Source organism: Catharus ustulatus, chromosome 8 (genome assembly GCF_009819885.2).
Source record: "Catharus ustulatus isolate bCatUst1 chromosome 8, bCatUst1.pri.v2, whole genome shotgun sequence".
Classification (NCBI taxonomy): domain Eukaryota; kingdom Metazoa; phylum Chordata; class Aves; order Passeriformes; family Turdidae; genus Catharus; species Catharus ustulatus.
The window spans coordinates 31602273-31621655 of NC_046228.1; the positions used below are offsets into that span (position 1 = coordinate 31602273).

At 44.0% G+C, this 19383-nt stretch overlaps 1 protein-coding gene across 1 annotated transcript in view; it reads right to left on the reverse strand.

Moving 5' to 3' along the window:
* PTEN (phosphatase and tensin homolog) overlaps positions 1 to 19383 on the reverse strand; it is a 47568-nt gene that overhangs the window by 20630 nt on the left and 7555 nt on the right. Inside the window, exons 2-4 of the mRNA XM_033066127.1 lie at positions 11177 to 11261; positions 7162 to 7206; positions 2395 to 2438 (exon numbers count right to left, since the gene is read on the reverse strand). Of these exons, the coding sequence (XP_032922018.1) occupies positions 2395 to 2438; positions 7162 to 7206; positions 11177 to 11261 (174 nt within the window). The remainder of the gene's footprint in view (positions 1 to 2394; positions 2439 to 7161; positions 7207 to 11176; positions 11262 to 19383) is intronic.

Sequence of the window (19383 nt, forward strand, 5' to 3'; positions counted from 1 at the left end):
AGAACAGCACTTGATGAAGTGCACCCCAATTCCACACCAACACCCCTGGGATCTTATAAACACAGCTCTGCTTCACTTCCAAATTCTCAGCTAGAAACACCATTTCCTTTTCTGGGCTAAAAATGAATACATTTCATTTTTCTGGCAAGTGTCTGTATTGGTTTTGTAAGCACCACTCTGTAGTCACACACGCAAGGCTCCTTTTGATGAATCCCCAAGGACTCCAAGAGCACAAATGAGGAATGAAGTTATGGAACTGCTGAAGGACTGCAGGACAAGTCCACAGCCTTTTGGAGGGATCAACAAGTTTATTCACTCACAGTACAGACTGCCCCTTCACATCCCAGAACAAATGAGGAAGTTGATGAAGTGAATAATCTTTGCTAAAGAGGCAACACATGTTCACAAACTCTTCCACGTGGAAGATCCAAAGGCTCCCCAAATGATCCCCAAAGTTTTATGTGAACTTAAAGATGGAATTTATTTAGAAATCCCTAAGAAAAGAAGCTGCAAAAATGATGGAAATGATGTCTGCCCAGCTTTGAGTCTATCACAGCTACAGCCAGCAAGGTTTCCATGAAAAGGGAGAGTAAAGAAGTACTGAAAAAATAGCCAAAAAACTCCCGAGTAGTCACAGGATGCTGAAGATGCTCTCCAAGATTTGGAACTAAAGGCAAACCTTATGATACTTTCTTCAAAGCTGGAGTGAGAAGATGAAATGCGTGCCCTAGGATGGTGTGGAGGCATTAAGAGGAAGGAAACATTAAGCTGCACAGTCTTGAGCAGGGCTTTGAGAAGGTGCAGTTCCTCCAAGGATTTGGATTCCTTACAATGGAACACACAGCTTGGAGAATAATCCTGCTTGCTCTCTCCCAGTCCCTGCACATTGCAAAAAGAATTCCATAGCACACAGAGTTTTTAAAATAAAAAAATAAAAAAAAGGAGTCTGTGTCAAAGCAGAAGACAATCCCAGCATGGAAGGATTTCAGAAACCAGAAAAACCATGGACACAAAGCTACTTCCCAAAGAAGATGAAGAGCTTTCAGTGTTTGGGGTTTAATGTGATGCAAGATCATCCTGGGTGAATAATGAACTATTCTGGTGCTTCACACTCAGTACAAATGAGAAGTTCCCTTTGCAGTCAGTTCACTTCAGGAGATTTTCAAGTAGAACTTTTGTTCCTCTGCTAAGGGAAGTCCTGAGTCACCAATTTGGTTATCTGAGGTTAACTAATTCGGGGATGAAAATGAAAAAATACAGCATGTCTTGTGCAGAGGAGCTGTGAAAGGTGCTGTCACAAACAGCGTTTGAGCCTGGGATTGACAGCGAAGGGAGCTGAGCACCCCCGTAGCAAAAAGCAGAAATTCAAGCAAACATATGTTCTGGCCATATTAGAACATGTCCTCTTCTCTTCTTACCCAAAGCACTGCTCAAGCAGAGCCTAAAATACTTTTTTCTCGCTGGTGAGTATGGAGTGAGGTTTCAGGGCCCTGTCATTCAACATCATGAGAGCAAATCAGAAGCGCTGACAACTTCAACAAGACAATTTCAGTCCTTCTATATTCAGACATTAAAGCTGCCAATTACATTTTGGTCACGTTCTAAACCCTCTTCATAACTAGATGGATGGTTTAAAATAATAATAATGAAAAACAGAAGTTGAGCCATTGCTGTGATGCAGAATAAGCCCAAAAATCTGTTAATCTCCTACGATTCCGTAGGCACAAGGACTCCTCATCTACCCTCATCTGAAGCATAGGAACTACAACTTCTGAGCAAGAAATGCTCCTGTGCTCAAAGAACAAAGATAAATCTGCAGTTATTTATTTATTTATTACCTGAGGAGGTAATACTGACAGCTACATCAGTGTCCACTCACAAGAACCTGGTCAAAAGGCACCCCTGAAAGACTCCCCACTGCTTTTGGCAGCTCTGCAGAGTGTCTAAGACCCAGCTCATCTCAGAGATTATCAGATGGGAATTCATCTTTTTTTTAGCATTTGAAGGTTCTGCCAGATCTTCCAAAAGCTGCTTTATACACATAGTGATGGTGGCTCAAGTGTTCTCCATTCTCATCCTTCATAAAAACCAGACTTGTCCAAGCCTCACATGTAAACTGTACAGGGAGTTTGTACTTCACTGAACTGAAACTTCTGTGTAACCCACTCTGCAGAACTTTTTTGCAACTGTAGACTTTTTATTAGATCTTGATCTTTAACTGTCAGGAACACAATTCTATGAAAGCAGCAAGAATACAGCAAGTTTTTCCAATGACTCAAAGCAATCTGACATCATTCCTTGTGCCTAAATCTCCTACATGACTATTCATCAGCTCCTTTAGGCCTTCATTCACTGAGGTTTAAAGAGAACACACATTAGGCAGTAAAAACATACCTCTGCAGTTAAATTTGGCGGTGTCATAATGTCTTTCAGCACATCTGAAAAAGAAAAATAGACAAGAGTTCAAGACAAGTCTCTGAGGCACTCCCAGCATCTGTCACACCCTGGAAAATCATGCATGCCCATCACCTTTATGATATAAAACTAGAGGTTACACACAGAAAAAACTGTTTTGCAGCAGAGTGATAACTAAAATGTGAATTATTTTATTGAAAGGCAAATACTTACCCTCTGGTAACTGTGGTCCATGGCTATGTTTTAGTCAGTGTGATAATTCATGCAAGTACTACTCCCTTCTAACCCTGGGCATGAGCAGCTCCAACACTGGAGCAGCTTCCTGCTGCCAAACACATGGAGAGCACACAGGTGTGACCTTCATCCAGGGATGCTGAACTCAGAACACAGGTTAGGGAGCCTCAGCAGCAGTGTGGGTGCTCAGAGTGATGGGGATCACAAGGACATTGCAGGAGCACAAGTCCCACTGAATACTATCCCAGAGATCACTTGGAGCAATCAGATTGTGACGCTGCTCTGCCACTTGGCACTGATTGCTGAATTTAAGTGAGCCCTGAAGGCCAGTCAGCCACTTTCCCCCTCAGACCTGGGAAACAGCACATTTCTGAAGGCTCTGGAGCTGCATCAGTCTCTCCCCACTGGAAGAGACCCTCTCCAGATAGACAGGAGCACAGCAAACCACACTGGATTTGCCTTGCCCAGGGATAAACACCAGCGATGAGACACAAACCACCCCTCAGCTGGGCCCTAAGCCAGCCAAAGCAGCACACTAAGGAACCAGATGAGATCTTGGGGAAAGGGGAAGCAAAGCAAGAGTGGATACCCTCCAGAATTTCCCTTGGATCTGCTCCCTGCAGGGAAGATGATGTGAGTGGAAATGCAGTTCAGAAAGGAAAACTGAGAAGAATCCTGCCTCAAATCCTGCCAAGACCAGCTTGGATGGGGACCTGAGCAACCTGATCTAGTGAATGGCATCCCTGCCCACAGCAGGGGGTTGGAACAAGATGATGTTTAAGGTCCTTCCAACCCAAACCATTCTGGGATTCTGTGAAAGAGGACACCAGGTTGAAACACAACCACTGGAGTCATTTCAGTAGACAAATCACACCTAGATCTTCAGTTCTGATTACAGCCTGTACTCCTCACAGGATTCCAAACCCCACACCAGTTTCAGGACTGCTATGAACTCATCTCTGCTTACCAGGTATGTTATGACTGCAGCCTTTGGAGCCACATGGAGCTTAGCTGACACTTTCAGACACGCAAACTTTTGGGCTGCTCCTTGTGTGACTGTAACTGGAGCCTCCCAGTGCTGCTCTGAGCTCTGCCCACAACACAGCCAGGGGCAGGGACACAGGCAGGTCTGCTGGGGCTGCACATGCTCCCAGTGCTTCCCCTTCCCTGAATTCCAGAGCCTTCTCAGCTCTACCCTCTGCTAGGGAAAAGCCTGGCAGCTTTCACAGCTCTAATCACTTTGCTGACACTTTCTCTGGGTCAGAAGTGACCAGGTTAAGCTGGCAGAGGGGACTCACAAAAATATTATCTGCACTCAAGCCTTTAAGAGGCTGGATGCAGGAAGAACATCCAAGGGAGATGGTACAGCCAGCAGCACAGGAACTTTGGAAGCTGCTAGGAAGCAAAGCAGTTAACAGAATCCAGGAAAGTTTCCTGCTTCCTTCTGAAGAAACACCCAGCTCAAACACAGAGAAAGAGATGAAACTCTTCAAAACATTTAAAAAATCTGCAAATGGGCAGAAAAAACCCATCAAATTTGGAACTTTGATAGAGTATCATCGAGTGGGATACCATGAGGGATTAAAAAAAAAGATTTGTTGATACCAAGGATAGAAACTGAGCACAGCACACGGTCATGTCCCTCTCTCTGCCCTCTTCTGGGAGCTGAACACAACCAGTGCAGAGCTCCTGGCTCAGCTGCACTAAATTTGTGTGTATGTGCTGCAGAAATCCCACAACACACACCTTAGGGCTTATTGCTTCAAGTGCATTTGGGGCAGACTATCATAACTCACAGCATCAGATCTCCAGATGAAACCTGAATTTATTTTTTTTTTTGCATTTTTGGGGTTAAGGAGGGGGTTGGCTGCTCTTAGGATCCTTCTTAGGATTAAAGTGAGTTTAAAGCAATCCAGAAACACAATGGTGCCAGCCATGGCCCCACTGCTGACAGAACCAGGGGCTTCCTCTGCCAGAGCCCAGCCCCAGGGACACAGCAAGCACAGAAAATCCCCATTTCCATCAGAACTCCTTCCTTTAACCACCTGCCTGCAGGACAGCTCAAGGAAACCCACTGGAGATTATTACAACAGGGCAGGTGACAACCTGTCATCATGGGAAGTTAAGAGATTAAAGTGGAAGAACAGACTTAATTTAAGGAGAATACTGAAGAAATAGCAAAAGGTTAAAGGCAAACAGGAGAGAAGCAACACAAGAAGGAAAATTAAACTGCTCAAACTGCTGGGAAGTTAAAAGCCAAGATGTAAGGATGGGGCACAACTGGCATTGTTTCAAAAAATCTCCAAATGCTTTTAGATAAAACTGCTCAATACATACATTGTTATCAACTTCAGGGAACAGCTACCTTAAGGGAACTCAAATCCCATGACAGATTTTGAAATAATTCTGACTATAATCACTTAACTCCCCTGAACTCCCACCTCCTCCTTTGAAACACAGACAATAGATCATTATTTACAAAGGATCAGCTCAATTTGAATAAATGGAGTTCTCTGGAATATCTGATGGATGCAATTCCTTCCCATCTCCTGACCAAACCTTGCCACAACTCACCTTATGGCATTTTATGTGTATAAATTTTGCTTGTACAAGCATTAAGATCTCTCCAGACAGTTTTATCCCCCAAAATTTTTCATCTGAGGATGAATCAAGCAATTCTAGGAACATTCATTTGATATTGTTTTGCAGTTAACAACAAGAAAATAAATTCTTATATAAAGAATCCAAAGACAAAAACCTTTGGCACACCTGGACAAGATTTTCCCACAACTGAAAATACACAGAGCAGCAACAGAAATGTCAAATGCATTTGTCTCATCACTGCTCTTATCACTTACAAATTTTAAAGCTGTTCCTGTGCAGGGCTGGGGGACTGAGCTGTGCTTCTTTACAGTAAAATGAGGCAGTTGGCAGATAGCAAAGTGGACAATTAGCAAGGAGCTCCTCAGGGAGGTGATACTTGAAAAGATGATCACCAGCCTTCCCAAAATCCTCCTTTCTGACAAATTTACTCCAGCAGCCTCTGTTGTTACCTGGCACAGCTGGAGCCACACTGGAACAAGCGGCTCAGCAAACCCAGAGCCTGTCAGGAACACCAAAGCCACCCTTCCCAGCAGGTGACAGCTGCACTGGCCCCACACAGCAGCAGGGGACTGAATTTAGCTGCCCTTGCTCTGCTTTGCTCCTCAAAACAAGCAGGGGCTGCCAGGAGGCTTTGGGGGGGGGGGTTGATGAACCAAGGTAGTTTTGATTTTAAATATTCCAGATCTCAGCTGAGCTCCAGAAGATTCCAAAGGAAGAGAGCCAGGAATCACCTCCTCTACCTGCACCTCCATGGCAGGAGCCATCAGCTCTTCTGAGAAGCACTGGCCCTTCCACCCAGAAATTTTATCCTTCTATTAAAAGGACACTCTGGAAAGCTCCTAAGCTGGAAAATATAATTTTGCTACTGAACTCTGAGAGGTGATCAGTGTCTCTCCTTTTTATGTATCTTTTTCTGCCCCACAACAACTTCAGTGACCACTGTAAGGTTCCTCAGCTTCTACTGTCACTTCTCTCCAATATCAGGGAACAGCTGATTGATGCACAAGCCTTCAGCAAACTGAGAGGCAGATTTAAATCCTTATTTTTAAATATTTGTTTTAATGACTGACATACTACAATGACATGCATTGCCTGGATTTCAGTACTACACCAATTTTTCTATTAATTATAGATATTTTAAAACATATTAATTAAAAAGAGTAATAAAGCTGCAACAGTTCAGAGAATCAATCTTCAACTTAGATTTTTAGGGAAAAAAATGAGGGGTAAGAAAACCACGTCTCTTTGACATCACCAAATCATTTATACAAATGAAATTAGCCTAAGCTAACAAATAAATTAGATGAAGGAACAGCAACAACAACAACAAAAAAAATCCCAAGAAAACCAGAAACAAAACCAAACCCAGAAAACTTCTGTAACAGTTACAGCTTTCTGCAGAACCAAATTTTCAGATGAAAACATTACACTTAGAGAAGTCAGAAACCACCACCAATTGCTCCAACAGCTTTTTCAAGGTAATAAACAGGGACAGACAAGAAGAGGGAGGAAGCAAACAGAGCCTGGGTAACAATGCAGTTTGATTTTAAAAAAAAAAATCAGAGAAAAAACAGGAAAATATTCATTTGGCAATTGGACATTAATACATGAACAGAAAGCCTGCTGTGAATTACTTTTCACTTTTTAATCACATGGCCCAAGCTCCAGATGGGCTGGAAGCCAAGTCATTTAAAAGCGTTCAAGTAACACGAATACACACCAGCATTTCATTTAACCTCACTCAGCTCCACTAAATGAAGTACCAGTGCTCTCAATCAGGCTTAATTGTTTTAAGAAATGTGCAAAACATCTCCAGCTCTGCTTCAGGACAGCAACAAGCCACTTGCACTCCTCAGCTATTTTTAGAAGGCATTATTTTGGAGAATGCATCTTTAAGAGCATACTTACAGATTGTATATCTTGTAATGGTTTTTATGCTTTGAATCCAAAAACCTTAAAGAGAAAAAAAAAGTATGCATTAATATACATTGAATAATATTGACCTTAACTTGCAGCATCCTTAAAGCACCAACCAGCACATGCAGTTCTGCATTCTCAGCCCCAAAAATCAAGGAGGCAGTGTGCTGGAAACCTCATCCAAACAATCCAACAGGATGGATAACACAGCTAATGCAACAAAGGGAACCAAGATCAGACCTGAAACTGAAATATTTACTGTACATGGATTCCTAAAACATCTGCAGATCCCTGTAAGATGCTGAAGAAGGCTTGGCTATTTTTGAACAGAATTTCCTATTTAATCACCTATGCAAAATATTTTGCCACAAGGTAGGAAAGCAGTTACTCTTGTGTTCTAGTTCCAGCCAGAATCATTCACTTTAATCCCAGGTTTTTTATTATTTACCACTGAAATCTGTCCCCAGTGATATTCTGGGTTTTGGAAGGAGGACCACTACACTTCTTCACACCCATTTCATTTCCATGCTCACTTTGGAACACAAACTTCCCATACAAGCCTCGGCGAGCCAAACTGCAAGCATGATTCATCAGGATTGCTGTGATTATATATGATGTGTCACCTGGCAATGTGCAAGAAAAAAATAACATGCAAATGTTTACACTTAACATCATCAACAGTGTGTATCTGCACATCAGCCAGAAGGAATTTAATTAGCCATGACAGAACATGCTGTTCAAATTGAAAAGAAACACTAGCTGCTAAAATCCTGGAAAGCTCAAGCAAAAACAAGCTCTGGTTATCAGTCATAATATTCCAAAAGAACCTAGAACAGCTCTGTGGTTAAAGGCCTGCACTAAAATGGGAACAGATGTGAGTGCTCCTTGTGCAGTGCTGAATGTGAAACTCTGAATGCATCAGGAAAAAAAATTCTATGGTTCCCACTGGCGCCCCTGTTGGCAGCCTTGGAGAGCCTCAGGAAGATGGTGGACATGGGGATTTGTTCCAGGAGATGTTCCTGTTTGTTAACACACACTGGAGAGCAAGGAGAGCTGGCTCTGCTTTTCCAGGAATATCCACAAAGTGGAGTATAAGCTTCCAGGCAAGCATTTTAAGGACAAAATTCCATCCAAAACCTCTCCAAGTGCCAGTCACAGGAGACAGGCAGCAGTGCAGGTTGTACTCCTCATCCAGCATTAGCCTGGAATTTGTCAGGGTACCAGCTACTCAGAAAAAGCCAACTGCTGGATCCTGGCTCAATACCAACTGCTCAGGAGATCGAGCACCTTGGATTTCTGCATAAAAAGCACTTGGAAAAAAACTCCCCAATAAAAAGATGAGTGGAGCAGATGAGGACTGCAACATGCAGAATGCTGCAGGATCACATTTTATTCTTGTTTAAAAAGAGAAGGCAACAAATGTAATAACACTTGAGCATCCAGTTCCCTGCAGCCACTTAATCTACATCTCTGCTTATCTTAATTTAGTTGATGATGCTTTTAGGTGATCACTGCTCCTTTTGATCAGTGTTTATGGACAGCTTAATAATTACATAGGCATTCCCCTCCTAAAATCTAGTTTACACATATCTACCTGGTCAACCACTAACATGCATTTTTCCTCATCCAGGAGTTACTGAAATCAATGCTGTGAATAGAAGAGGGCCTTCAAAAACTCCTGACTATCAATATTAATTTACATTATTCCCATGTTAGAGTAGACATTAGGAAGAAATTCTTGGCTATGAGGGTGGGCAGGCCCTGGCACAGGGTGCCCAGAGAAGCTGTGGCTGCCCCTGGATCCCTGGCAGTGTCCAAGGCCAGGTTGGATGGGGCTTGGAGAAGTCTGGGATGGTGTAAGGTGTCCCTGACATGGTAGGGGTGGAAGGAGATGATCTTTAAATACCTTCCAACCTAAACCATTCTGTGATTTATCCAAAATCCAGCCTATCCCACAATTGTCAAAGGTGGAGTTCATCAGGGACTGGATATCCCATCAGCTTCATGAAAAGGTGCCTCTGACTGCTGGGAAAGAAAGTTGGTAGGACAGGTGGAGTTTGTGAGTTGGGAAGGACCTTAAAGTCCCTCCAGTTCCACCCCCTGCCATGGGCAGGGACACCTCCACTATCCCAGGGTGCTCCAAGCCCCATCCAGCCTGGTCTTGGACACTGCCAGGGATCCAGGGGCAGGCACAGTTTCTCCAAGCAATGTTTTCTCGTGTGAATTAGAGAACACAACTTCCCCCTCTGTTAACAATTCCAGCAGACACAGAAACACACTCTCTCCATGAGTGTTTCCTGCCTGCTGCACTGACCCTCACTGATCTGCCCAGCTCTGGAGAAGTGATGATTTCACACCAAGGCAGCAGAGAATGCAGGCACTGCACTTCCCCCAGCTAGGTCAGCTCCAGCTCTGACACTTTCAGTGCTATTTGTGGATGGTGATTTTCGTCATGACAGGGGAACATGCAAAACCAACCCCCTGGAGCCCAGCTGAGTGCAGCTGTGCAGGGAGCCACTGCCTCCAGACTGTTAGGTGAGGCTGATGAGTCCTCCCAGGGTGGGAACCGAGGAGCTCAGCTCCCTTCTGTACCAACCTGGCTGCAATCCCCACAGAAATTCCAGCAGCCCTACTTCTGCCTGCCAGCAACTGCAGAATACTGCAATCTCAGAACAGTTTGGGTGGGAAAAGATCTTAAAGCCCATCCAGTGCCACCCCTGCCATGGCTCCAGCCCATCAGCAACTCAGTTGCCTCCTCTGGACTTGCTCCAAGAGTTGCACATCCTTCTTATGTTGAAGGCACCAGAATTTGAGGTGGGGTCTCACCTGAGCAGGGCAGAGGGGTAGAATCCCCCCCTCCCCTGCTGCCCACACTGGGGACTCAGCCCAGGGCACAGGGGGGGTGTGACTGACACACACAGCTCAGTGTCACCACCGTCAGGCTGAGGGTGCCTCAATCCCACTGTCAGTGCCACCCACAGAGCTGCTGACCAGTCCCAGCCCCTCTGAGACCCTGCTTGTCACTGGTCTGCACAGGGACCATGAGCTGCTGCCATCCAGCCAGCCCTGTATCCACTGGGTGCTCCACCCATCAAATCCACATCTCTCCAGCTCAGACACCAGGATGCCGTGTGGGAACGCTCTGCACAATTATGACACACTCCCCATGGCACCTCCTTGCTCAGACACACCTACTGCCCTCCCTGAAAATCTTCCTGCATGATCCCCCATCCCAAAGGCTGAGTTTCTCATGGAGCCACTGAGCTCAGAACTTCAAATGATCCCTAAAGAACCATGGCTTCACAAAAATCACAACTTTTAATCCTGAAACCACCCAACTTTTGGCAGCTTCTACCAAGTGTTCAGGTAGGGTTTTAACTAAATTAATTACAACACTCCCCACCTCTTCCTCAATTGTAGACAACCATTCAGAGTAATGACTTTATTTGAAATTAAAAATGACAACCTATAGGGGGTTTTTTACCAGCAGTAACAGATTTTAGGTCATCTTTCTCCTTGTCCATAATTATTCAGCACAACCAAACGTAAAAGCCTTTAAATAAAGTCACCTATATTTACCACTTGAAATCAAAATTTACTTATCAAGCATCTCATTTATCAGTTGAAGAAAGGGTAAGGGCAAACTTATCCTGAAATACCATCAGCTACCTGAGGAAACTCTTGACACTGAAGAGAGGTATGGATTGATGTCTTTCTATAAGTAAATAACCTTTTTTTTACTCCAACACAACTTACTGCAGTCAATTTTTCCCACTAAAAATACAGATTATATGCATCTGAGATCAACCCACAACAGCAGCCTGGCTGTTTTTTGTTGTTTCCAACATTTTTCAGGAAAGCTATTAAGGCAACACCTACAACATGCAAAGAATCTCAGCATTTGTACAAGTCAGAGCACACAGCCTTTCCTCAGCAGGACATAAATGAGTGCAGGAAAGATTATTCTGAGTTTTATAAGTTAAGGAAAAGAAAAAAAAAGCCTTACCTTACTACATCATCAATGTTGTTCCGGTACACTCCTTCAAGCCTCTCCGCAGGAAAGCCCATAGCAATTATGTTTGGATAAATATCTGAATATGCAAGTTAAGGAAATATTTATAAAGTATATGAAATAGCCACAAAAGCATTAAATGGATATTAATCATATGTGTAGCTGTACCAAAATCAGAGCAACAACTCAGACTGCATGCAATAGGTGGGAATGTGCAGATCTGAAAAGGATTATATACCTTGCTTATCAAAAAATCCCAACAATTACCAACTTCTGAACAAATATTCTCATTTCTTATTCTGAACTACCTGCAATTCACTACCTGCCAAAAGCAACCCAGGATAAAAGAATTTAAGAAAAGTACCTCCTAGCCAAACAAATCAATGCTAAGGAAAAAGGGCAAATAAGAAAATTTTAGAGCTGATGTAGTTAAGAACTCACAACTGCTAGAAAATTACTGGTATTTATTTTCTTTGTGGTGAAATGATACATGGAGTTTTTTTTAAACACAGTTCCAGAAAAGAAAGTCCTCCCAAGTTTAAAACATTAGAAATGATAATGGAGTGAAAAAGCTCAGCTGAAAAGCAAACCAGAAATGAAAGCAGCAGCTCAAAACAGCCCATACCCTGCCACATTAACATACTCCTCCTCAAACTAATTTTAGAAGGAGCAAGAACAAAGCATGATATGTTTGAAGTTGGCTCTGCTTTAAAAAGGGGGGCTGGAGGAGGTGATTTCCAGAGGGCCCTCTCAACCTAAATTATCCCACCCTTTAAAGACTCATTTTTATTTTCATGGTCAAAATATACCAAAGCTGCAAATAATAATCACATCAGAATGGGAGACACTGCATCAGCTTCCAAGATATTAAAATTCCAGTTACTTGTGCACGAAGAAAAGCCTCAAGTAGGACACAAACTACTTTACTCCACCCTTGCAAAATTCCCACAAGTCCTCCTCAGAGCAGAGCAGCACAGACCAAGTTCTGCATTGACACCATTAACTGCAAGGCTTCAGAAAAACATTAGGAACTGAATACACGGAAATAATGTTTTGTACTCGTGAAAAAAAAAAAACCAAAACCAACAAACCTCGCATTTACTGTGTTGTAATCCAAGTATTAATAGACATAGGTCTGCTTGGGACATTGAACAGATGATTTGTACAGACAAAGAGAGAAATATGAAAAAGCTTTGGAGTAAGCCAAATAAATATTTGTGGTTGCTTTAAATACAGACACTGAAACAGGTTTGTGCCTGGTTTCCAGTTTATTCTGTACTAGTCCAAACACTAAAAAACACATATAGGTTAAAATAAATATAACTAAACATGAAAGTGCTTAACTTACAGAGCTTGGGATAACCTCAAAGCACAAACTTTGAATTTCCCTCTGATCCATTTTACTCAGCAAGCAGTTCACACCTCTTTAATTAACAAAGGTGCTATATAATTAGCAATGTCTTCACTGTTTTATCAGTTACTCCTTGCCATAAGCAGAAGGAACTGGTTCTATATTACATTAACTGTTAATTACCTGGCAAATACACCCCATCACTCCCTCCTCCTGCCCAATTTCAGCCTGATTCCTCCCCATTCCCAGCTCCAGCACTTGTCCTCCGAAGCAGGGCTACACAGGCTATAAATTACCACAGCAAAACAATCCAGAGCACCAGTCTGCCTTCCACAGCACTTCTAGAAGACAAGCCCTCATGCTGGCAACAGGGGGAAAACAAATTCATTTTGACACATCAAAACAAAACTCAGTTCCAGCTACAGTATCACTCATGGGACAGATGCCCAAACTTCACCAAATTCTGAGCGATTTGCTTACATTTCTATTTACAATCATGAGCTTTCCTACATTTTTTTGTGACACTGCAGCCTGTGGTTCATGCTCAGATGCTTCTCTTCTCCGAGGGGCTGAGACAGGAGATACTTTCCAGGATTCCCAGCTGGTGCAAGATGGGAGTGAGGCAGACACACCCCCCGAGCCAAGGGAACAGAACATCTTAACAGCAGCGTTCCCAGCCTGCTCTCACACTGCTCCAAACACCAAAGCCTCCAAACACGCAGGCACAGGGAGATAAGGAGTTCCAAAATAACCGGGGCGCTCCCAGGCTGCTGAAGCGCGATTCCCGCTCCCGGCTCTCCCTGCTCCCCTCCCTCGCTCAAGGGCCATGCACCAGGGTGCACAGCTCACAGCCATCCCTGCTTCCAAAGTGCTGCAGCATCCAGCAGGCTGGGAGATCCCTCCAGGATCAGGAAATCCCTCCAGGATCAGGAGTCCAGGCTCACCTTGTCAGCCAGGAATCACTGGGATCCACTAAGCTGATCCCTGCATCGACCCTGGCAGTGCTCCAGGCCAGGCTGGACAGGGCTCAGAGCACTGGATGAGCTTTAAGGTCCCTTAAACCATTCCATGATTCTCTGACCATTACAATTATTTTTACCTTTTAAACCAAAGTGGGGAATTACAAAAGGTGCTCCCCAATATGCCAGTAAGGAAAGACAATGAAAAAATACTTTAAACAGGGTGTGTAGGGGGGAAATATGATTCTATTTACTGAGGTCACCTCGACATGAGGAAGAACAACTTCCCTGGAGGGTAACAGAGCACTGAACAGCTGCCCAGAGAGGCTGTTGAGTCCCTCTGCCTCTCTGGAGACATTCCAAGTGCACATGGAAGTGCTCCTGTATCACCTGCTCCAGGTGTCCCTGCCTGGAGAGGGAGAGATCTCCAGAGGTCCCATCCAACCCCAACTATTCTGTGAGCCTGTGATGCTGATTCACTAAAAGTGTTTTGTGTGCTCTGGGCTTTGCAACCTGACAGCACAAAAACCCAAGTTGCTCAAAATTAAACATCCAACAGTGAGCCTAATGGGGAGGAAGGGAAATGTTTTTAGAAAAACATGATTATTTTTTTAAACAGGCAAGCCAATGTCTCCCCCACCTAAATATAATCGTCCTGAAGCACCTCAGTGATTATCTCAAAGCATTAGACTGGAATGCAGTTCACAGCCACTGCTGACTCACCCTGGTGTCTGCACAGGGCTGGTGCCAAAGGACACGGCCTCAGCGACGCCCTTCCAGGCACCAGGCTCCATCTGCTCCCAAGGAAAGCAGGGAGCAGCAATGACAAACCCTTTCTTATTGCTGAGAAAGAGAATTTGGGGTATTTTCAGTACATGCTCCTGACAGCACAGTGAAGAGATGCAGAACCACCAAATACCCTGAGCTGGCAGGGATGCACAGGGATCATCCAGTCCAACCCCCAGCCCTGCACAGACACCCCAGCAATCCCACTGTGCATCCTTGAGAGCATTGTCCAAATGCTCCTGGATGTGCTGCTTTGAAGCTCTTGTGGTGGTTCAAACAACAAAAGAATGGCTTTGCTTTAGGGAGCAAGATGGAAGAACAGAATGGAAGTGGTGCTGCTGTTTGCACAGACAAATTAAATCTCTGAGCACAAACAGAAGTTTCATCACTTAAATGGAAAAACTGTCATAAAGCCAACTTCTTCCACCCATCCTGTGAAAAGATACCCCAAGATCTGCAGCAAGTGAAGGGGATTGTTGTTGCTGCATCCCTCCCAGCCTGCTTTTATCCCCATGCTGGGGAATATGCTCCTTTTCAGGGACAGGGACAGGCTCCAATCACTGCAAGGACCAGTTCAGGAGCAACCACCCAGTGAACGTCACCTTGAGCAGGCTCTGCTCTCACCAGCCACGCTCAACAGCTCACAGACACCCCTTTTCACACCTTACTTCATTTAACATCGATTTCCAAAACTGAAATTAAGATATTCACTACCAAGATGAAATTTCTTACACAGAGGCTTGGGAAGCTGGGCTTCCATTCAAAGGAAGAACTCTGAGTCATCATGAAATTGGTAATCATACTGCTAACTTTAGAAATCTGGGAGAACTGATCATTTAAAACGTGCAACAAGCTCATTATCAATTCCAAGCCTTTTTTTTTTTTAAGACAGGAAAACAAAAATGGAAAAAGCCTCAGTCATTTACTGAGACTGTTCAACACATGCAAAAACAAAGTCAACCAAAGTGGTGTAACTACCAAAATTTCATAGGATTATAGAATACGCCAAGTTGGAAGGAACCCACAAGGATTTGAAATGGCTTTCTAAACAGCATAAAATAAATCCCACCACATTTTGCCAAAGTAGCTCTTTCCTAAGATACTCATTCCCAAAAATGGTTCTAACAGTTTTTAAAGTACTCATTCCTTTCTCAGTCTTGTAAACACGGAAGCTGGGATTTTAGTTAGTGCTGATAATAAAAAAAAAAAAAAATAGACCATGGACAGACTCATGATCTAGAACCACAAATATCTTAAGTTGGAAGAGAATCCCAAGGATCACCCAGACCAGCCCCTGGCCCTGCCCAGACACCCCTGGGCATCCCTGGCAGTGCTGTCCAAACTCTCCTGGAGCTCCTCAGGGCTGTGCCCATTCCCTGGGGAGCCTGGGCAGTGCCAGCACCCTCTGGGGGAAGAACCTTGCCCTGATCTCCAGCCTGACCCTGCCCTGGCCCAGCTCCAGCCATTCCCTGGGTCCTGTCCCTGTCACAGAGAGCGGAGTTTGGAGCTTCAGCCCTTGGTGAGGTCTGATCTCAGACCACAAACCCAGTGCCCCCAGCTGCTCCTCATGCAGCTCCCCCAGACCCTTCCCCATCCCCCTGTCCCTCCTTTGGTCCTCTCTGGCAGCTTTACATCTTTTCTGTACTCCAGCGCCCCACGACAATGAAAGCAGAACACCTGAACACCACTCAAGGTTCTTATCACCAACTGCAGAACTCCACTTCCAAAGGAGCCAACACTGCTCTGCCTAAGGAACCTTAACATCACACCACCCAATTATCTGTTAAATCACCCAATGCCACAATGATGCTTCATCAATACTGAAACCAGACCAATGCAGATAATCCATGCACCACTTCAGAAATGCCTTTGCTCTAATGCTGCTCACAGACTGAACAAAACACTCTCCTTAAAGACTGAAATCATTCCCACATTGCTAAAGATGACAGTCTTTCCAGTTGCTATGAGAAAAATCCTGGATCATTATGCAAATCAGCTGTTATAATCACTTTCAAAAATAGCTGTCTATATATTCACATTATGCCAAGACCAAATTAAAGAATATGCAGTACACACTTGCAATTTTTTACATACATGGAAATATAAAAGTAAATTACTCATATTGGTCCTGTAACTGATTTTGCTCACAAATTCAAACTTTTTCCTAATAATGGAAGGTGACCAAAAAAGCACAGCAAAATATTTACCAAATCTTAATTCTTAAACATTCACAAGGAAGCTGCAAAAACCAACAGCTGCAGCTTTTCCTGCACTGATCAACATTGTCAATTAATAACTATAACATCATCAGAATATGAGTGTTTTTATGAAGTCCTATATTTTCAAGCATTTAACCCCTGATCTTCACTCTACTCGTTAAGGTTGCTATAACAGGAAAACAAAGAGCAAATGACCTCATCTATTTTATAGGCAGGCCAGAGCATGCAGTGCTTCAGAATTTACACAGTTTTACTTTTTAAACCCAACACTAAGACAGGTTTTACATCAAAACACAAATGAAAAAGAACTTTAAAACTCACAGCCCTTTGCAATTTCACAAATAGTTATTATTTACAAGGGCTTGGAACAAAAGGGAAGGGGGAATGGCTTCCCACTTGTCAGTAGATTTATACTGGATACTGGGAAGAAATCCTTCCCTGAGAAGGTGGGGAGGCCCTGGCAGAGGCGGCCCAGAGATGCTGTGGCTGCCCCTGAATCCCTGGAATGTCCAAGGTCACAGGCCTGGAGAGACCTGGCATCATGGAAGGTGTTCCAGCCCATGGCAGGGAGTGGAACTGGATGAGCTTTCAGGCTCCTTCCAGCCCAAATAATTTTGGGATTCTGTGGATCAAAGGTTTCAGAAAAACCTACCAAGCATTAGATTTCTTCTTTCTTTAGAAATGAAATTTCAAAGAAGCTGAGTGTTCCTGAAGCTGTGAATATGGGGTTGTTCAAACTGTACTGTTCAAAACCTTACTGTACACCCTGAACCTGACACCTGCAAATAAAACAACAGTCCATTCCTCCAACCCTCAGCTCCCAAACAGGAATTTCATTTAACAAAGAACACACTTAAATCAGGGAACCTACAGCCTGAAAAAAACCATCAACTACCAGGAATGTTAATTTTCACTTCCAGTTTAGGCAGGGGAGGTTTGGTCTTGCTTTAATGTGCTCCCCACCAGCCCACTCATGTGTTGCCAGTTCTGCTGTGCCACCCCTCACCCTCCTGCCTGCGAGGAGACCCAGCCACCGGCGCGGGGTGGCCAAGCTGTCACTGCCAAGTCCTGTTTGACAGCAAAGCCCGGGAGCAGAGGCACAGCATGGCTTTGAAGCCTCCCAAGTTGCTTTGTTGTCTGAATTTGCCTGCAGTTTTCAGGAACTCTGGCTGCAGGAGCCGTGTGAGGCGGTCTGGCTGCGCAGCTGGGCCTGCCAGCAACGAAACGTTCGCCTGGTGACCTCCAGCCCTTTAACTCCAGCTTAAACAAGTCCACAGAGCAACAGCAAGGGAGGAAAAAAAAAAAACCCACCACTGTTCTAACTGTTCAACAGCTTGACAGCCTGGAGCTACAGGGGGAGTGTTATAAGAAGTGTCCACACTCCATCCTCAAACAGATTTAAGAGCCCTGACAAATGGCCAAGCTCTTATTAGTGCCATTTGCTTGACAGCATCCCAACAACGAAAAAGAAAACGACACAGAAAAATCTACCCAGACAAATCTAGAAGACTTTCCTCACATACATGCTGTTTAAGCTGTACCCATGAGTGCCTTCTTTATTTAATAGGCAGCATTTCCATTAGCCAGCATGAAATGCAAAACGAATTTAGTATTTTTCTACGAGTCTGGATCATCAGGAAGTATAGAGGAAATGAACAGGAAGAAAGTTCTTCAGAGCAAAGGAGGATTCCTTGTAGCCAGCCAGCTGCACTTGTCAACTCTACCATCTGTGCCTTAAAGAACAAGCAAAGGGACTAACTCAGATGTGGCTGAAACATTTTATCATTCAGAAGAAATGCATTTAACCCCTTGATGCTCAATATTCCAACAAGGACTCCTTTTTTCCCATTTTTCAGTTTTTTAAGCTTTCAGCCTGCAATTTAAATGCAACAACCTAGATAAGGAATGACTGCAATTCCTTCGTGTCCAGGAGGCAAACCTGTCCACATGAGGTCATAGGGCTGACAAGAAGGTCTGGAGGGGAACTCAAATTTCCATAGCATAGAGAAATAAATCAGAAGATGCCTCAAGAAGATATGCCAGGTTGTCTACATCCACAGCTCAGTTCTGGACCTGCTTATTATATTGCATTGGGAAGTCATCTCAGAGCAAGAGTCTCTCCCTTCTTCTGTCAGGTGTAGGAAATGGGTCCAGGAACTCTCAGCCTTTGCTGAAGAGCTAATGGGGTCATGTTAAGATTGGGGGAAAAAAACCCCACAGATCTCACAGCATAAATAGAAAAAATGGTAACAAAGGCATGAAAGATGATGGCTGCTCTAGAGAACAGCTTGTACTGACAAAGGCTGAGAAAAAGGCACCTGAAACTTCCATTTCAAAACAGTCTGGAATCATAAATGAAGATACAAGAGCATGCAGAAAGTAAAGGAAACATGAGTTCTTGTGTAGAGCTGCAAGAAGTGTTTGGACATGCTCTTAGGCTCAGGTTGGGATTGCTAGGATGTCCTGTGCAAGGAGCTGGACTTTGATGATCCTTGTGAATCCCTTCCAATTCATGAAACCCCTCTAAAATAGCTGCCCATATCAAAGGACACAGAAAAGTTGCCCTTCCCATTCAGAAAGGGCTAAGAGTAAACAGGAACATAACAAATGATGCACCAGACTCTGTGTTATTGATACCAAGTTTGAGAGAACTCTTCAGCTGTGAGGGCAGAGATTGGGTCTCAACTCCCTAACTCAACCCCAAGTCCAGACCTACAATCCCAACACAATTCCAGAGGGAAAGATGCAGAGCTGCAGTAAAAAAAGTTGTTTTGTTTCTGCTGGCATTTTGGAAGAGGCCACATCCCATCTTTCCACAGCCAGCCTGGCATCCCAACAAGCTGCAACAACACATGGTGGCCCAAGGACAATGGTGCAGAATCCCAG